The 17,578-nt window shown below is 43.0% G+C and overlaps 2 protein-coding genes and 2 long non-coding RNA genes across 5 annotated transcripts; 3 read left to right on the top strand and 1 right to left on the bottom strand.

Annotated features, from left to right (window-relative positions):
- Positions 1–43: 43 nt before the first annotated feature.
- Positions 44–5,890, top strand: LOC100834203 (protein LUTEIN DEFICIENT 5, chloroplastic). Its single transcript, XM_003570354.4, has 16 exons — positions 44–460; positions 589–817; positions 912–983; positions 1,090–1,200; positions 1,291–1,482; positions 1,575–1,736; positions 1,829–1,924; positions 2,014–2,115; positions 2,250–2,282; positions 2,384–2,464; positions 2,536–2,618; positions 2,999–3,130; positions 4,458–4,518; positions 4,770–4,835; positions 4,909–5,153; positions 5,759–5,890. The coding sequence occupies exons 1-15, from the start codon at positions 156–158 to the stop codon at positions 5,107–5,109; spliced, it is 1,926 nt and encodes a 641-aa protein (XP_003570402.1). The 5' UTR covers positions 44–155; the 3' UTR covers positions 5,110–5,153; positions 5,759–5,890.
- On the bottom strand, positions 5,769–7,194 carry LOC100834804 (magnesium transporter MgtE). Of its 2 annotated transcripts, none has more exons than XM_003570356.4 (5): positions 6,838–7,194; positions 6,547–6,726; positions 6,286–6,355; positions 6,133–6,204; positions 5,769–6,005 (listed from the first exon to the last, which is right to left on the bottom strand). In XM_003570356.4, the coding sequence occupies exons 1-5, from the start codon at positions 7,096–7,098 to the stop codon at positions 5,950–5,952; spliced, it is 639 nt and encodes a 212-aa protein (XP_003570404.1). In that variant the 5' UTR covers positions 7,099–7,194; the 3' UTR covers positions 5,769–5,949. The 2 variants fall into 2 exon arrangements, with proteins under 2 accessions (XP_003570404.1, XP_010235970.1); XM_010237668.3 differs by having other exon boundaries at positions 6,547–6,723.
- Positions 7,195–7,349: 155 nt separating this feature from the next.
- LOC112271490 lies at positions 7,350–8,178 on the top strand. Its single transcript, XR_002964563.1, has 2 exons — positions 7,350–7,476; positions 7,621–8,178. It is a non-coding gene; the product is annotated as an uncharacterized LOC112271490 (long non-coding RNA).
- A 7,854-nt stretch (positions 8,179–16,032) lies between these two features.
- LOC112271516 lies at positions 16,033–16,871 on the top strand. The gene is made up of 2 exons (XR_002964604.1): positions 16,033–16,550; positions 16,638–16,871. It is a non-coding gene; the product is annotated as an uncharacterized LOC112271516 (long non-coding RNA).
- The last annotated feature ends 707 nt before the right edge of the window (positions 16,872–17,578 follow it).

Here is a 17,578-nt window from a genome sequence, read left to right as displayed (position 1 = left end):
GCAGATTCCGTTGAGGCAGCTTCCAAAGCCCGGTGGTGAGTCGTCCGTCCGGTTTAAGCAACAAACGGAGCACCAAATCCCACGTCTTCCCTTCCCCCACCCCAGTGCCCGCGCGCGCCTCATCCTCTCTCTCCAGACATCATCATCGTCCACCCATGTCACTGCACCACTGCTGCCCCGGGGCGACGCCTGCCGTGAGTAGCATGGCCACCGCCGCCGCCGGCGGCGGCAGCGGCAGCGGCATCTCATCCACCGTCCAGCCATTCGGATTGCGCGGCTCCGGCCAGGGCCGGCTCCGCCTCGCCTCTCGCCGCAGCCGCAGCCTGCTCCTCCGCTGCTCGGCGTCTGGCGGTGGTGACGGCGGCGGCAGGCCGGACCCGGTCCTCGAGGAGCAGAGGCGGCGCCGCGCGGAGCTCACCGCCCGCATTTCCTCCGGCGAGTTCACCGCGCAAGGCCCCGCGTTAGTAGTGTCTCTCTCCCCGGCTCATCCATTCCGCAAAATTCTTCCGCGTTTTCCCTATCTCTGTATCTCCTGTGGTGATCGGATTGGGATCGATTGGGTTTGAACTTTTTTTATTTCTATTTCAGATGGGTTGCTCCCCTCGCGGCGAGGCTGGGCAAGCTCGGCCCGCCGGGGGAGCTGGCCGCCGCGCTGCTCACCAAGGCCGCGGGCGGTGGCGCCGGCGCGCGGAAGGGGCCGGAGCTGCCGCAGGCGGTTGGGTCGCTGGCGGCCGTCACTGGGGAGGCCTTCTTCCTGCCGCTCTACGACCTCTTCCTCACCTACGGCGGCGTCTTTCGCCTCAACTTTGGGCCCAAGGTGACGCGCCCTTCAGCCAAAACTGCTCCCAGTATTGTGATCCTCTCAACGCTACCGTGCTGCTAACGGTCTGCGGTTTGCTTTCTCTTTGCAGTCTTTTCTTATTGTCTCTGATCCGGTTATAGCCAAGCATATTCTCAGGGACAACTCCAAAGCTTATTCCAAGGTTTGGATGTCATTTCGATGTAGTACTCGTTTTCCAAACAGTGATAAATGTTTGCTCTGCGTAAATAACTGAGCACTAGCATTCTGCTTGATTGTGGTGGGTGTAGGGTATTCTTGCAGAAATATTGGAGTTTGTGATGGGCACAGGTTTGATCCCAGCTGATGGGGAGGTTTGGCGGGTCCGGCGCCGTGCCATTGTGCCCGCATTGCATCAGAAGGTTTGGGCTCTCTATTACTACTTACTGTAAATGTTTTGTGCATTGGTGTCTTTCTAGTGTACTTTTATTTACTTGAATTCTGCTCTGCAGTACGTGACAGCGATGATAGGTCTCTTTGGTAAAGCTTCAGACCGGCTCTGCCAGAAGTTGGACAAGGCGGCATCAGATGGGGAAGACGTGGAGATGGAATCTTTGTTTTCTCGACTAACGTTGGATGTCATTGGGAAGGCAGTGTTCAATTATGATTTCGATTCATTATCTTATGATAATGGAATAGTTGAGGTTACTACTGTTCAGATTTTTGTTGTATTCTTATGCATTGCAGTTGCTTATGTTTCTTTCTTTTAAAAGTTTTACCTTCTTGGTTTGATCAGGCTGTGTATGTAACACTAAGAGAAGCTGAAATGCGGAGCACTTCTCCTATACCAACTTGGGAAATACCCATATGGAAAGACATCTCTCCGCGTCAGAGGAAAGTCAATGAAGCTCTTTCACTGATTAACACTATTCTCGACGAACTAATTGATACATGCAAGGTAAACTTTTCTTATACTTGGACCTTAGTTCTCATCATAAATTATTATATTTAGAAGCAGGACATTAGGACTTCTGGTTGTTACTATTGCAGAGGTTGGTAGATGAAGAAGATCTACAGTTTCATGAGGAATACATGAATGAACAAGATCCTAGTATTCTCCACTTCCTGCTGGCATCCGGAGATGATGTACGATATACCTGCACTTGTAAAGTGCTTTTAGATATTTTGATTTTCTTATCTTCATGTTGCTTCAATGTTCAATCCATGTACCTTAGGTGTCCAGCAAGCAGCTCCGTGATGATCTGATGACAATGCTTATAGCTGGCCATGAGACCTCTGCAGCAGTCTTGACATGGACGTTTTATCTTCTATCTAAGGTTAATATGCTCAATAACTCAAAGCTCAATGTTCTTAGTGATATAGCCATATCAAATGCTATTGCATCATTGATCATCTTCAGATGCATTAAACAACTAATTTTGTTACTTATTTTCATTGTGTTCACCCACAGTATCCGAAAGTAATGGCGAAGCTCCAAGATGAGGTAGACTCACTTTTTATTTTTTAAGATGGTTTCTCCATGGAGGTTCACACTTGTGAATTCTTACAAATTACAACTGATGTTTTCCACTCAATCATTCGCAGGCTGATACTGTTCTAGGAGACGGTTTACCAACCATTGAGGATGTGAAGAAACTGAAGTACACCACTCGAGTTATTAATGAAGTAAGAGAACGGTGATACCTCACTGAATATTAAGTTTTGTCATTGAATAAGAACATTACCCTTTTTTGCAGTCTTTGAGGCTGTACCCACAGCCGCCAGTTTTGATTCGTCGATCTCTTGAGGATGATATGCTGGGGGAGTACCCAATCGGCAGGTAAACATTTTGCAGCATAACTCCATGTTTAAGTCACTAAAGAAATGCCAGTTTAGTCTTCAGTTAAGTGTAGGGATCGATTATCTGCTTGTCACGAAAGCACCTTGGCTCCCATAGAGTTCTGCTCCTTTTTTTTTTCTAATTTTGGGGCTTTCTGCATCTTTTTCCATTAGATACTCCTGGGAATAATAAATTGGTATACAGTATTACAGCCTCTTCCCAGTCTTTGCAGCCAAAAATGTATATTTGTTTTCTGATTTTCTTAATACCATTGCTAGTACCAAAGTTTGTTCAACTGTTGCTGTCAGATAATTGATGCTTGATTTTTTTTTACATTTCCATGAAAACTAAATTTCCTACCACAATTCTTAATTTTTTAGAGGAGAAGACATTTTTATATCCATCTGGAACCTTCATCGCTGCCCAAAGCATTGGGATGATGCAGATGTTTTTAATCCAGAAAGGTGGCCTTTGGACGGACCAAATCCAAATGAGACAAACCAAAAATTCAGGTTCCATCTCTGCTACGTATTGTCACTCTGGTTATCAAGTTTATTAGTTGTTTGTACTTTCTGTTGCAGTGGCCAAAAGGCCACAACCTTATGAACTGCAGAAGGTATTTGATTAATAATTTAAAAGATAGTCTGATGAATCCATTTTGGGGGATGAAACAGTAATGCAGAGATGAATAAGATGATCAAGCTCGAAATAGAAATTTATGGTTCATGGAATAAAATTTCCAATTCATGATAATCAAGATAAAATGCTGCTCCTATAAGTAACTAGCGACCACACTTCTGATTGAACAAAGAAGGGGCGATTTTTCATCTTAAGTTTCTGGAAAAGCAGCAAGCACCATCTCACTGAACCAATAGTCCATCAAATACCAAATATTGAACATCCTCTGTTGCATTTTTTTAGAATACTTTGTTGCTTTGCGATTGTCCCAAAAAAGATTTGACACCTGGGTCTTTCTGATATCTACTAGATATAGGGAAAAGGCTATACACTTATACAAAAAATATATTATAATGCTCATGTGATGCATTTCTGATATCTACCTTTGTATCGTGTCCAAAAAAAGAATCACACCTGCGTCTTTCTGATATACTCTGTATCTACCTTTGTATCAACTGAGGTTTATGTGTCATATGTTTAGTACCTAGCCTGTAATATCAGTAAATAATTCAACAGGAGATCCCTTTTTCTGACCAAGAAAGGTCAAATGTCTAGATTACCCTTGCGTTATGGAAGACTAGTACTGAACCTTGAAGGTTCTTTCAAGTGTTATGAACGATAAATCATAATGCTCGATGCACTTCTAAAGGAGTACAGACTATTCATTATCTTCAATTGTGTTATTCGCATTCAACAATTTGAACCATGATTGCGGAGGGACAATTTGAATCATACTTTATGAGCTCTCTGCAACAAGAGTTAACTGGAGTGTGAATTCTCGTTAAGAGTTGATGCAAGGGCATGTAAGTTGATAAAGAACCAGGAGTCACCAGTTAATAGATGCAAGGTGTCTCCTAAGCATCCCACCAGAACTCGAAATTAGTAAAATCGACAGGTGATACAGTTATGTTTCTGTGTATTCTTGACTTGTGGATTCTGGACTTGACCGCCATTTTCAATGACAATGTTGAATGTGTATGTCTTGTAACAGCACATCTTTCAAATAAAAAAAAAGAAAGAAAGATTGCAATCTTTAGTTTCAATGCGTGGTTATGGTAGCTTTCATTCTGATGAATTGTGCTGGCATCTTTTTTTTATCATTGGTTAACTAATGCCTGATGAAGTTGTTATAACTCAGTTGTATCGTTGCTCAATTTTCAGTTACTTGCCATTTGGTGGTGGACCAAGGAAATGTGTAGGCGACATGTTTGCCACTTTCGAGGTAATCCATTTTGGTTATTTGAGGTTTGCAGCTGTCAATATCAAAATTGAATTTTGAAATTTCATAAAATCTTACTGAATTTTCAGTATTTTGGTATAAACACGTTATGTCCTTCTTTCTCTCTCCAGAATTTACCTCTGCTTCTATGGATATGTGATTTCATGTGTAACAAAATATATAATATAGAGGATCACTACTGAGCGTGCAACAGTTCAAACTCTACTAACAGATGATCTGCAACTTCTATGCAGACTGTGGTGGCAACGGCAATGCTTGTCAAGCGGTTTGATTTCCAGATGGCTCCAGGAGCACCTCCGGTATGTTTCTCACCAGCTTTCTGATTCACCGTAGAAGTTAAATACATTTTCACATGTATGAGTATTATGATAGGTTGAGATGACAACTGGAGCAACGATTCACACAACTAAGGGATTGAACATGACTGTTACTCGGAGGACAAAGCCACCTGTAATTCCAAACTTACAGATGAGAATCATTTCTGATTCAGAAGAACGCACATGCTCAACTGCATCAATGGTTGTTTCTACTGGAGAAGATCAACAAGGGGAGGTCTCGACAACTCGAGTGTGATTTATCATTTTTGACAGCGTCAAATGCAATGGCATACACAATGGGTATGTTCTATTTTTCAGATCTACCTGAAACTTGACATGGTTATAGTTCCTTCACCTTTGGGTTGGTTACATATTTCTCTAAATCTTCTTTTCTCTAGTATATGTGCATCCATTGGCATTTTCTCACCTTTCTCTTGCATTGTCCTGCTATTGTTTTGGTCTGGCATACTTTCACGTACCTGAAGTGCTCAAAGGCTGCTGTACATGGTAGACTTTGATGAATGAAATGTGCCGTTTTTTCTGCAAAAAAAAGATTAACTCACAGGCAAGAAAGGGAAGAGCATACAGTTCTAGGCCGTTGAGTGACTGCAGCGAGAAGCTTCATTTCTGTTCCTCATTATTGATCATAAATTCATCTTTGTATTTTGTAATTCTATCGTGTTATCCATCCTTTTGGGGTAAAACTGATGTCTAGCCCTAGAAGCCCTATCCTACTATCATGAATGTGTATGAACCTGCACCTAATGCAGTTTCATATTAAGTTAGGCATAGGCCTTTTTTTAAGACATATTAATCCTTTTCTTTTGAATGTCTACCGCTACTTTAGGCATATCCATCTTTTGTTGCTGTGGAAGTCACCGCTAATGGGTGCATTTGATCTGCAGACACCAGACAGTACAACGCAGAGCAGAAGTTTCCCGGCATGTTTCTTTTACAAGCAAAAACTCTCCTACATCCAGGCTTATTTTGGTTCATGCTACAACATTACAGATTACAGATCTGCCTGCTACTCAAAAGTACCATAGACACATATTTACAAATCCACAAGAAGGGTCGAGCATGGACTCCTGTGCCTCTAAATCTTCAGCATGGCCTCCAACCCGCGAAGAACATCATCACGAGTAACTATACCTGTTAATAGTGTTTAGAATCCCATTAAGCTTGCAACATGCTCTGAATAATGAATGTTAAGGGGGATAATACAGATCTAGTATTATGCAGTCCTCTGCTTCTGGTTTGTCACATTTCTGATACTCACCTATTACTTGATTGTCCTTATTTACTATTGGTAGTCTGTGGATCTTCTTCTTGAGCATCACAGCTGCAGCATCTGTTGCCATCACATGTGTGTATTGTTAGATTAACTAAAGACAAATTGGGAAAAAGAAATATAAGTGAAAACAACAATTACCCGTCACTGTTTTATCAGATGCTAGCGTGATTGCCGGGGAGGTCATCACTTCTGCAATCTTTGTCTTTGACTGTTACAATTAGCAAATAGGTCAGCAAGCAGCATGGCTTTTGTTCTCTCGTCTGATATTGAGGCAACAACTTGTGTACGTGTGTATGATATCCCTTTCATGTTTGCTTTCCTTGTAAATTAGACTGTGTGTGTCTCATGTAAATTAGACTAGCAGTAATTGTGTGTGTATGGAGAGAAGGAGGAGCTAACCCCATGAGAAGCTCTTGCCCGGTCACTCTTGACGACCACTCCGATACATCGGAGAGTGCTGTCTACAACTGGGAGGCCTGACACTGCCTCAAAGTGACATGCAACGTCCTCCAGCGTCTGCTCTGCTGTGGCTACCAGCACAGGCGTCGACATGGTCTCACGCAAGAGCGCCACCCGCTGCTGTCACCAAGTCAACCCGTTCAAAGTCGAGCAAGATCTTAAAGAAGAAGCTCAGGAGGAGAGATCAAGAATGGTGACAACTGACAAGAAGAAGAATCCCAGGACAAGCACCTGATCGTTAATTTGGGCAGGCTGCTGTGACTCGAGGTAGGCGCGGAGATCATCGTAGCTCAAGAGGGAGAAGTTCTCAGGCCACTCGCCAGAGATGATCGCATCGGGGTTCTCGTCGAGCCCGAGCCGGAGTCCGTTGCCGTCCATGAACGTCGACGCCCGGCACCCGAAGGTCGGTGATCCCTTCCCGCCGCTGGCTTTACCTCTCCTGCCTGCGCCTTTGAACATAGAGCAGCTTTGCAAGGTATTGATGCAAGCCATGGATGGATGGAACAAGTGTCTGTCTACTCTTCTTTTCTTTTCTTTTGTGGATGTTTCACTGGTTTCTGAATCTTCTTCTCTGCAGATCCTAGCAGGAGGGCTGCATTTATAACGAACTTGGCGTTGCTCGCTCCACTGTCAGTGAGCTGAGGTGGATATGCATGCAAGTGAAGGGCTGGCCCACCAGTGACTGGTACTGCTGAGATCCTATTACTGGACTTTGACTTCATGAATGATGATGTGCTGATTAATCTTAAAAATTATTCTGATGCTAGTGCAAACATGTAGTTTCATGGCAACCTTAAAGATCAAAGAATCTGACAGGACTGTTACCAAGTGAGTTCTACCTGGACTGAACCTACAGTGAGCTCAGTTAAGGTATAATTATGGGAGTTTTTCTGTGAAGCAATGGCAGGATTAGAATTACCATGATGTTTTAACAAGAGGTAACAAAGCATTGGATCTGGATATATGCCTAACTCTGACCAGCAAGCCGCTTTGCTTGCCGCTGGTTTTGAGCAGCTTGTCCCGGCTCTCTGCATCCGGATGTGGACTGACGTGGAATTCTGGACACGCGGTGCTTCCTCTCCTATGATGGCCTTGCTTACGGGGACCCGACGACTGACGTGGCGTGCCGTGATTGGCAGCGGGGATTCTCTTGGGCCCCGGTCACGTGGCAGCGGATAAGGAAGGGTGGAGCCGACGAGACGGAACCGAGCCCATCCAACCGTTCTGGTACGGTTGGTAGAGAGCTTGAGATTGACGTTGCGTTCTTATTTTGTCAGCTCGTTTTGTTTTTTTACTGGGATTTTTCAGTTTTTCTGGAATCGCATTGTGAGACCGATTATTCATGCTATTGTAGCTGTATGCTCTTTTAGCTTACTGGCTTGTCAATGACGCTGAAACGTTGGATGGTTCTGGAGGAAACACACAGGTAAAATAGGTTCAGTGTTGCAAACAAGGTCTAAAGCATGCTACGCCGACTAAGCGATTCGCAAGCGTGTCCATGTTTTTAGGGTGTCCTCATCGAGCAGGGTACCCATTCTGCAAGAAAACATTTGATCATGTTTTCCCCGCAAAGCACCTCTGGTTCTGTGGCACATAAATTAAATTGGACGGTCAATAGGGGGCCATTTAGCATTTTAGCGAAATTTAAAGTTTATTATCTCACTAACCTCAATAAGCAAGCATATGTCTTCCAATCAATTGTTTTTACAAAGAACATGTTTTTTCTAGTTTTGAGAAGCTTCAAGAATGAATAACTTACAAACATTGAAACTCAATTTATGGATTTATTTTTAATATATAATGCATCGATACTCATCAAAGATTTTTTTTTAAGCCAATATGTAGTGCAATAAATTTTCAGGTTTAGAATAAATACTATACACCATTCATAATTCTTTTGATAATTTCCAGTGATTGATTTAAAGAATCTGGACTCTCTCATCCTCGACATCAACTCGATTAGAATGGGAACATTTTTGTCCACTAGGAGTAATACCATGAGTCTCTTGTGTAGTTTAATTTGATATCTTCTATGTTAGGTTTGTGTGTGCTTGTTAGCGGTTGCTTACAAAATTGGTGCCTTGCCTTCATCCCATTCATGGCATGGTCATTGTGGCCTACTCCATGGAACCAATAGCCCACATGGTTCTCATTGGTTCATTGATGTATCAACGCTTTGACATCATGGCTTGCCAGGGGTTCACTCCGGCCATAGCACACACAACGATATTAGGTTCTTATGTTTTTAGGTGGGTTACTTGTATGGCTTATCAAAATCCGTGAGATTAGTCTAGTTTGTGCATGCTTGTTAGTCTGCAATTTCGCACCGGCTACATGGAGGACCATCAAGATGCAAATGCGAATTAAGATATGTTAACTTCAAAGAAAATTGATGGAGCTTTTAGTTTTAGCGAGGATCTTTGTGTTGGTATTAGTTTAAGTTGTTTTGATCTATTGTATTTTCTGTATGAATGAAATTAAGCAAGGTTGTTGTGTCCAGCAAAAATGTACCAAGATTTTCAAGGTTTATTATCTCACCGAAGTCGATGGACAAGCATATACGAGTCTTCCAAATGTTTTTATTTTATAAAATTAGCATATATTATTCTAGTTTTTAGAAACTTGAAGAATTCACAAACAATGGAACCTAATTTAAGGATTAATTTTGAACGCATGAAGAAACTTCTCAAAGAATTCAAATTTACTTTAATTAAGCCAATTTACGGTATAAAAGACAACATATCTGATGAAAACCCTCATTCAATTCAAACTTGCAAACTATCATCATAGGCCATGGGATTAAAACGCACGGCTTAGATCAAATGTGGAAGAGTTCTCCACTGCGAAATTCTCATCTTTCGAGTTTTCACTAGATATGTCACCAGTATAAAAATCACCATAAAAGTTTAAAAAAACCCTGAAAAATTGCATGTGTTGAGGAAGCAATGTTCCACATACTTGTAGGTTGTAGCATGAACATTTTTTCACCGTTTGATACTAGTACAATTAATTAACATATATATCCTTTTTCATTTCTTTTTATTAATTGAGTCTGGGCTTCAAATTTTGCATGTCTATAGAACATCTCTTGTCAAAAAATCTTTAGCTTCTGCACACATTGTCACAGAGTTTGCACCGTGAAAGTATTTTCACCTGATACTTTACCTTACTATTTCAATAGAGTCCCAGCGAATTTACAGTGTATTTTTATCTGTAGGATTTAACAAGAAACCCGACACCGCTACGGGCGGGATCAAATCGGAGCTCCTCTCCCAGATCCATAGCTGCTACGGGCGGGTGAATCTCGCGGGGTCTTGGACAGGCGGGCTTACGCAAGGGTGGAAGGAACAAAGGGATAAACAAGTTCTGGAACCAGAATGCTTGTAGAGGTAGACTCGTCAGAAAGGTGAAATCTGCAATAGACATAGACGTATACAGCCAGCAACCATGGGGTTTGGTTTGCTTTCTTCTCTTTCAGACTTAATCGCTCTAGAGCGCATATATAAACGGAAGGATCATCCGCACAAATTACTCAAGACAATAGATACAAGTTCAAGAAACTACCAAAAGACGAGGATTCTGACCGAAAGTTGCAAAATGACGGAACCTCTAGAGGCTTAATAAAACAGAGAAAACCAAATGAGGGACGGAATAGCTAACGCTCAGTTCAGCTGTCAAGTTCAGTACTAGTACCAGATAAATAAGAAGGTGAAAACCAAGTTTAGCACCCTGAGCCATTGGTGGTCCTATTTTGGCGAATATCCATACCATGAATGTGGTCATGTTGGGATTTTCAAGACAACACACACTGAAAAAATCCTTCAGTTTTCTTTCTTTCTTTCCGAAGTCGGACCGACTGTACCGCGCCCTGTGTGAACTGGGCTTCTAGAAAGATTGCTTCACATTCGCCCCTCCTTTAACAAGGAAGGCCATGGTTCACTGTATTTTGAGGTACCAATGGGCGACGCGCTGATTGCTGAAGCATATATAAATCCAGTTAATTAGCTCAAGTCATCATACACATGAAGCAGTGTTATGTGTGACACCACATGTTTTAGCTCATCCAGTTAGAGCTGGAAGAGGCCAGGCAAGCTCTGGAATACCCCTGCCTGTAACAAAGTGTTGAATAGACTCTGCAAGTGAACGCTACTGCTGAGCGGAGAAGGGCTGCACTCAGAATGGTGTGCACCACGCAGGCATTGCTGTGGATTGCGTGCGCACTCTCGCACGTTGACATCTCCTAAGGGCAAATTAAGCGTGGGTGCACAGGCACCCGGCTCAAGATTTTTTTTACTGCTGTAGCAATTAGCATAAATGAAAATTAACCAATGCTCCTCCCAAATGCATGTAAGGTGCACCATGGTGGCTCGGATTAAAATCTCCAGATAAAAATGAAGCTTCTGCACTTTCGTGACCTCTTAGTCTACCCCGTCCTTGGCAGTCGCAGACTATTATGATTGACAAGGTCAGCGTGTGGGCCTAGTTGTTGGCAAGGGCTTGATGTACCGTAGAAAGAATAGAATATTTCGTCTTTTTTCCCCGAGAACATAAAATTCGTCTTCAGAAACACATCGACGCCAAAAATTAACATGGAGTTTGATTCTTGATGGGCTGCAGTTTCTCCAGCCTCTCGAATTTGTTTCGTACGATCAACCTATTCTGTCATGCACAGAAAAAGATATGTAGCGTGTTTTATATAGCGTTTAATTAAGATTAAATTTCACACAACCACATGTTTTGAGGCAGATTTCTCAACAAGCACTGATAGATGCTAATTTGTCCGCAAAACCACACGTTTTGTGTCCAACTGTCTCACTCCACCCAAACACTGGTTTAAGCGTTGTTGACGGTATTTTTTACAGTTGAGACCCACATGTCAGGTGTCATGTCTTTTTCATTAGACCCCTTGTCTTTTTCGTTTTTTTCTCAAAGTCTTTTTCATTACACCCATTGTCTTTTTCGGGTTTTTTCTCGAAGTGTAGTGAGATCGAACAATGGAAACGTGCCGCCCTGCCGCGTGCGCTGCTGCACTGCCGCCGGCCCCTGTCACACTGCCGTGTGCGCTGCTGCACTGACGTCCGCCCCTGTCGCGTGCGTTGCTCCTCGCCCGCGCCGCCCGTCGCGTGCGCCCTGCTGGCCGCAGCTCGCCCGTGTCGCCCTGCCGCCCGCCGCGTGCGTGGTAGCTCGCCCGTGCCGCCCTGCCGCCCGCCGCGTGTGCCCTGCCGCCCGCCTCGTGCGTGACCGCTCGCCTGCGCCGCCCGCCGCGTGCACGGCTGCTCGCCCGTGCTGCCCTGCCGCCCTGCGCGCCACCGCGTGCGCCCCCCGGGGGTCCATGGCCAGGAAGCTCCGCGCCATCAGCGGCACCCCTTCACGCCGCCCACGGCACGCGCCATGAAGACCACGGCCCAGGAGCGGAAGTATCCCAGCTCAAGGTAGAAGAAGATAAGGGGATGCGAAAAAAAAAGAAAAAAACGAGGGGTCTAATGAAAAAAACGTGACACCAGACGGGACCCACATGTAAGAAATACCGTCAAATGCGCTTAAACCATTGTTTTGCGTGGAGTGAGACGGTTGGTCACAAGACGTGTGGTTTTGCAAACAAATTAGCATATGTCAATGCTTGTTGAAAAGTCTGCCTCAAAACATGTGGCTGTGTGAAATTTACTCTTTAATTAATCGCATGTGCATCGGTAATTTTTTCCTAACAGTGTAGATTAAGCAAAAACCACAACAAACGTGGGCAACTGTCAAATGGAACCATGTGTGTGAGATCTGATCTCCTACCCAACCTCCCGTTTGGAAGTAGATACTAACGCACATAATTGGGAATTGGCATTTGATGGGCCACCGTTTGGACGTCCATGGAATCGACCGACTGAAATAGGGCCGTATTCTGAATTGTTTTTCGCAGCGCACGCTAAGCCTGCCCGTCCCACAATTCCGTCACCGGTGTTGCCCAGAATTCGACTGGTGTCCTTTCCCCATGCCCGGAAAAATAGGGCAAGCGAAAGGGAGGTGACCAGCGGTTGACGGCGGCAGGAGGCGCATGTAAGATCTCTATCCTGCCCGTCCTTTTTCCAACACCTCCGGCCCGTTCTCCATCCCCTCTGGCATGTCGTCTCTCCCCCGCCACCTCGGCCCCATCTTTTTGGGTTTTAAGGTAACCCGGTGCATCTGACCACCGTAGCAATTTTGATCGGATGAGTGGTCATGTGGTCTTCTTCTTTTGCAAATCATACATTATGCTTTTATATGAATTTATAAAACATCGGACATGTATATAATTATTAAGAGCCACCGATGCTTTCTTTTTTGACTTTTGTTTTGTTAGACAATCTTTACTATTTTTTAATTTGCAGTTGCGTCCGTGCTAGGCTGTAAGCTCGTACGTCGTCTCACCCTCCGCCCACGCAAAAAAAACCAGCGAAAAAAAACCGGAGCCCTCCGTCCGTGGTGGCGGCTGACCCCGGTGCCCCTAACGCGCCTCCCGAATCCGCCGCCTGCCTCATCTCGCCGAAGCCGAAGCCGGATCGACCTAGCCATCGCCGCTCTCCTAACACGCCCCGCCACGCTGATCCGCGCACCTCTGGTCCATCACTGCCGATCCCTCCGTCCACTCTCCCAGCCATGTCGCCGTTGGCGTGGTGGACGCCGTGTTCTCAGACGTGTCGGCATGGTCCCGACCAGATCCCGTTGACGTGGTGGACACCGTCTGCCTCCACACCTCCTCGCCGCCTCTCCCTCCACGTCCTCCCGGGCTCCTATGCAGCGACTTCCCCTTCCAATCCCAACCCCATTTCCAATGGGGCGCGTGGCTTATGATGCTCTGCTTCAGGTTCAAGAGGCACCAGGCGCGGATGGCGGAGGCGATATGCCTGCTGCGATGCGGTGGCCGTGGCCGCCGTGGTACCCGCCCACCCGCCTGTGGCGCGTAGGCTTTTGGTCGCCGACGGCGGCGTGGATCTCCGCTCCGAAGGTAGGCTGTCGATTGGATTTTGGAAGGTATGTTGTTTTTCCCCCAATCGATTTTAGTCTGTTGCTTTGCTTGCTTCGTGTTGTCTTTGTGGAGTTCATCTGTCGGTCACCAATATCAGATCTGCTATTGTTGAAGATTGTCTTTATATAGGATGATTACAACACGAAGCACTTGGTCAACAGGATGCTAACTAGATGCTCGAGAAAATGCTTTAATCATGTAGCAAGAGGTTGGCAAGAACTAAGAACGTCTGAGCATTTCTTGATGTAATATCATATTTTGTCAACTCTGAGTCTTATGTATATGAACTACATCCTACACGTTTGTGCCCATTTTGATATGTTCGCATACAGTACACGACATGTGTCTCTTCCTCCTGATGCTTATGATTCACTCCACAATTTGAATTAGTGGTAACATACAGGCTACAATGTTGCCCTTTGCGATTCAAATTTAGTTGGGAAGCAGCCCACGTCGATCACAGAAGGTACACGTGTAATTCTTTTTTAGAAAATGTAGGTACACACATATGGTAATTTACTTGTGTTACATTAGTTAGAACTTCTTTTTCATCGTATTTAGTTTGGGATCATCAGTGTATAGTTTAGTCAAATCCCTTGTGGAGTTTGCAGGAAAGGAGTGAGTGATATATGCTTTCAGCACAGGCTCCAACATGGTGAAGTCAGCGGTGTTCTCTTCCAGTCTTGCGCTGAATGGCATTATCACCCTGCATAGTACTTTGATTTTACATTCCTTATAATTTGCTGTGATTTCCGTTGCTCTATTCAGTCAGGTGGTAGATGAGCCAAATATATCATAATTTCTCACGTTGCTACCTTTGCTCCGAAGTTTATGGTGGAACTCAATACACATCATCGGTAATTAAATATTCAGCTGGTTGTCTTTCTCGTAGAATTGTTTCTTGTTCAGGTTGGTTCCTTTTATTTGTTCATAGGTTTTGCAAGATCTTAGGATCCAATGTTTAACCCATATAACCAAATTTCAGTTATACATCAACCATTTTTCTCATATCATGGCTTCAAAAAAAATATGTCCTTCAACCTCAGGCACGCCATCTTTTTATTCTGCTCAGTGAACTAGGATGGGGTTTCAAGTCCTTTTCAACTGCAGGTTTCTGGGACCAGTTTTATGAGGATTACTTTTGAAGTTTTTGGGTGAAGTATAGCAAAAGCAGTCTAAAACAATCAGTTTCACTATTAATGTACTGTGTATTAGCAATTGTTTTTCGTTTCAGTGAGTAAGTAATACACTCATACATTTTCTCTTTGTTTCTCTCCACTGTTCACTGCAAAAAGGCCTCTATTATGCTTCATGTTTTAGTTGTAGATGTAGATCCAAAAATTTCTTGCACTCGAAATGTTATAGGTATGTGTTCCTCATCTTATAATATTTAATGGTTTCCTGAAACCTTTTTAGCTCTCAAGTATAGAGTATTTATAGGTGGTTATTTACATTGGTTAATGCTGGAATCACGCTGCCTTCAAGTGAATCTGCTATTCCATTCTACTTATCTTAATGTATCTTTGCCATATTCTTGCCACCAAACTAATCTACTATATTTATTAAGATATTATTGACTAGGTATGAATAGTAGGTGCAAATGTATTGAATGTCAAATTTGTTCTATATTGCTCTTAGCACTGTAATTAGGTGTTATAAATTCGGTTCATTTAAGATATTTCTTGAAGCTAGAGGGGCATTACCTTGCCCTCTGTGCACCGTCGTTGCAGGAAATGGTGGTATGTCTACAATCAACCATTTTTTAAAGGGTCTACAAGATCATTGGAAGAACATGTTAATTCAGTTTGATGCTTGGACGTGAAGAGTTTCACATCATGAACATGAACATGCACATGCACATGTGAATAATATAAGCAATGCAAGATAACCGCACAACCATATGTTAAAGCTAAGATTAGTTGTTGTACAAGGAGTAGTGGACATAGCAAATTGCAATAGGAGTTAATTAAGAAGATGTGAACTGTGATATAAATTCCTGTAAATTTTCTATAGAGGACTGATCTCTTCTTGTATCTCTCTAAGGATAGGAAACTAAAGGTTGTGGTTGTGCCAGCTGTGGAAGCATGATTTTTGCTGGCACACTTGGTGTTTCTCGGCTACTTTCCTAAGAACATGGATCCATTGTGTTTTGTCAGGACATCGTCCGTTTATCTCCGGTTCTCATAAATATACTTCTTTTTATTTTCTAAGAAAATGAACCTCTGCTCCACCTCCATTAACAACACATGGGGTTCCATTAACTGCATCAAACACTCACATCTAAATGGTGTCGGTTGCATATCAAGGTTGCAGCTGATCCAGTGTTTTCCGTAGCAACGCACGGACACTCCACTAATAGTCATTGAGGTGGAGTTTACAAAATCCCTCATTAAAAAAAGTCAAGAGATAGTAAAAGAATAGATGTTGAATGCTAATTTAATGTTAGAAAATATACTAAAAACAAATCGAAATGCTTATATTAGACCCGTTCGATTAGTCCTTTTGTTCGAGTTTTGGAAGCAAATAAAGATCTTGTAATCTTGATCCGACGAATTATCTTATAAACCCGAACAAAGGAAATACATGTGTGTTCTCGATTTTTTTTTCTTTTAGGGTTTTACTTAGGTGTCCATCGAACGAGATATCAAACTCTCGCACACGTAGGTTTTTACCCTTACTCTGCTTTTCTCTCCTCCTCCTTCGTCCCGCGTGCCCCGGCGAGGTTCAGGCGAAGCATCCACGACCTTCCTCCTCCCCAAAGGTCAGATCAGATCAGAGCCAACCCCCCTCCTCCGCGCTACAGGTTCTAGCCATACAGTGGAATTTGCCTTCCTTTCCCTCAATTTCGTATCTCATGTTTGCAATTCCATTACAGGAACCGATGTGAAGATTCCTCCTTCAGGTTTGCGCAATCTCCGCTTACAGGAACTGGATGCTCCTTCACCAGGTGACCTTCCCCCTACTTCAAATCTCGATCATTTCGGTTGTACTGCCTCGATCCAACCATCTGCCCGTATGGTTTCAATGATTTTAGTTTGGTGGTGGGATTATCTCCTACGGAGGACCTCTTCCCATTTCAGCATTTCAGGAGCATGGGTGAAGGACTAAAATATTTTGAGGTAGGGCGAATTTGTATAACAGACATATAACATTCAATGTTATTTCATTCAAAAATCCATTTTAATGTGTTTGTTTGTATTTTTGTAATAATTCTTATAATGTTGTTTTTAAACAATTAATATTTCAGTACATAGATTTGTTTTGTTTTTGGGGATCCGCTTGATATTTCAAATGTGTTCTCTTATACTGTCTACGTCTCATGCAAGTATAATGCCGCATCACATACAAGTATAAACTGTGTAATAATCCTGGTGACATGTACCTTTTAAAGAACCGAATGTTTCACACAAGAATAAAACACGTAAAGGTGGATTATGAAGTCAGAACTTTATAAGAGTAACTATGTAGTTATATTTTTGCTTTTAGAAATATCTACATACTTACATACTTAACAAATCAAATAGATATTCGGGTTTGTTAAATCTAAGTCGCTGATTTTTATTTAGGGATAAGTAGATTGTTTAGCCGTTGGTTCTAGATCGTGCTTTAAGATTCAGAGCGAACATTGTAGAGAAAGGAGTAGGGATGACATCCAAATACTGATCCAATGGCTTTTATACTATCAACTCAGATTTAAACCTTTTGTTTAAAAAACTTGACGTGTGAGATATAAACACACCCGTAGATATTTAGCATAATAAACAGATTTTTTTTCAACATAAACATTGTTACATTAATAACGGTACAAGAATTATCAAATAATACATCTAGTAAGTATGCAATTTTTTCTCGGGTGTAAAGCCACAAATACAAATACGCATGAGTTAATTATAGTAGCCACTCCGCTGCTAATTTTTATGAAATGGTTTTGTATAGGAGAAAAAAATGGTAATAACTTATGCGAAGGGATACACA

This window comes from Brachypodium distachyon, chromosome 3 (assembly GCF_000005505.3).
Source record: "Brachypodium distachyon strain Bd21 chromosome 3, Brachypodium_distachyon_v3.0, whole genome shotgun sequence".
NCBI lineage: Eukaryota > Viridiplantae > Streptophyta > Magnoliopsida > Poales > Poaceae > Brachypodium > Brachypodium distachyon.
The sequence above is the reverse complement of the archived record's forward strand: the minus strand, read 5'-3'. Positions and strand labels throughout refer to the sequence as shown.

Coding starts and splice junctions, on each gene's coding strand:
- LOC100834804 (XM_003570356.4), bottom strand. CDS start 7,098: ATGGCTTGCATCAATACCTTGCAAAGCTGCTCTATGTTCAAAGGCGCA. Junction 6,205..6,285: donor ATCTGATAAAACAGTGACGG/GTAATTGTTGTT, acceptor TGATGGCAACAG/ATGCTGCAGCTGTGATGCTC. Junction 6,006..6,132: donor TAAGGACAATCAAGTAATAG/GTGAGTATCAGA, acceptor CACTATTAACAG/GTATAGTTACTCGTGATGAT.
- LOC100834203 (XM_003570354.4), top strand. CDS start 156: ATGTCACTGCACCACTGCTGCCCCGGGGCGACGCCTGCCGTGAGTAGC. Junction 4,519..4,769: donor ACATGTTTGCCACTTTCGAG/GTAATCCATTTT, acceptor ACTTCTATGCAG/ACTGTGGTGGCAACGGCAAT. Junction 4,836..4,908: donor TGGCTCCAGGAGCACCTCCG/GTATGTTTCTCA, acceptor GTATTATGATAG/GTTGAGATGACAACTGGAGC.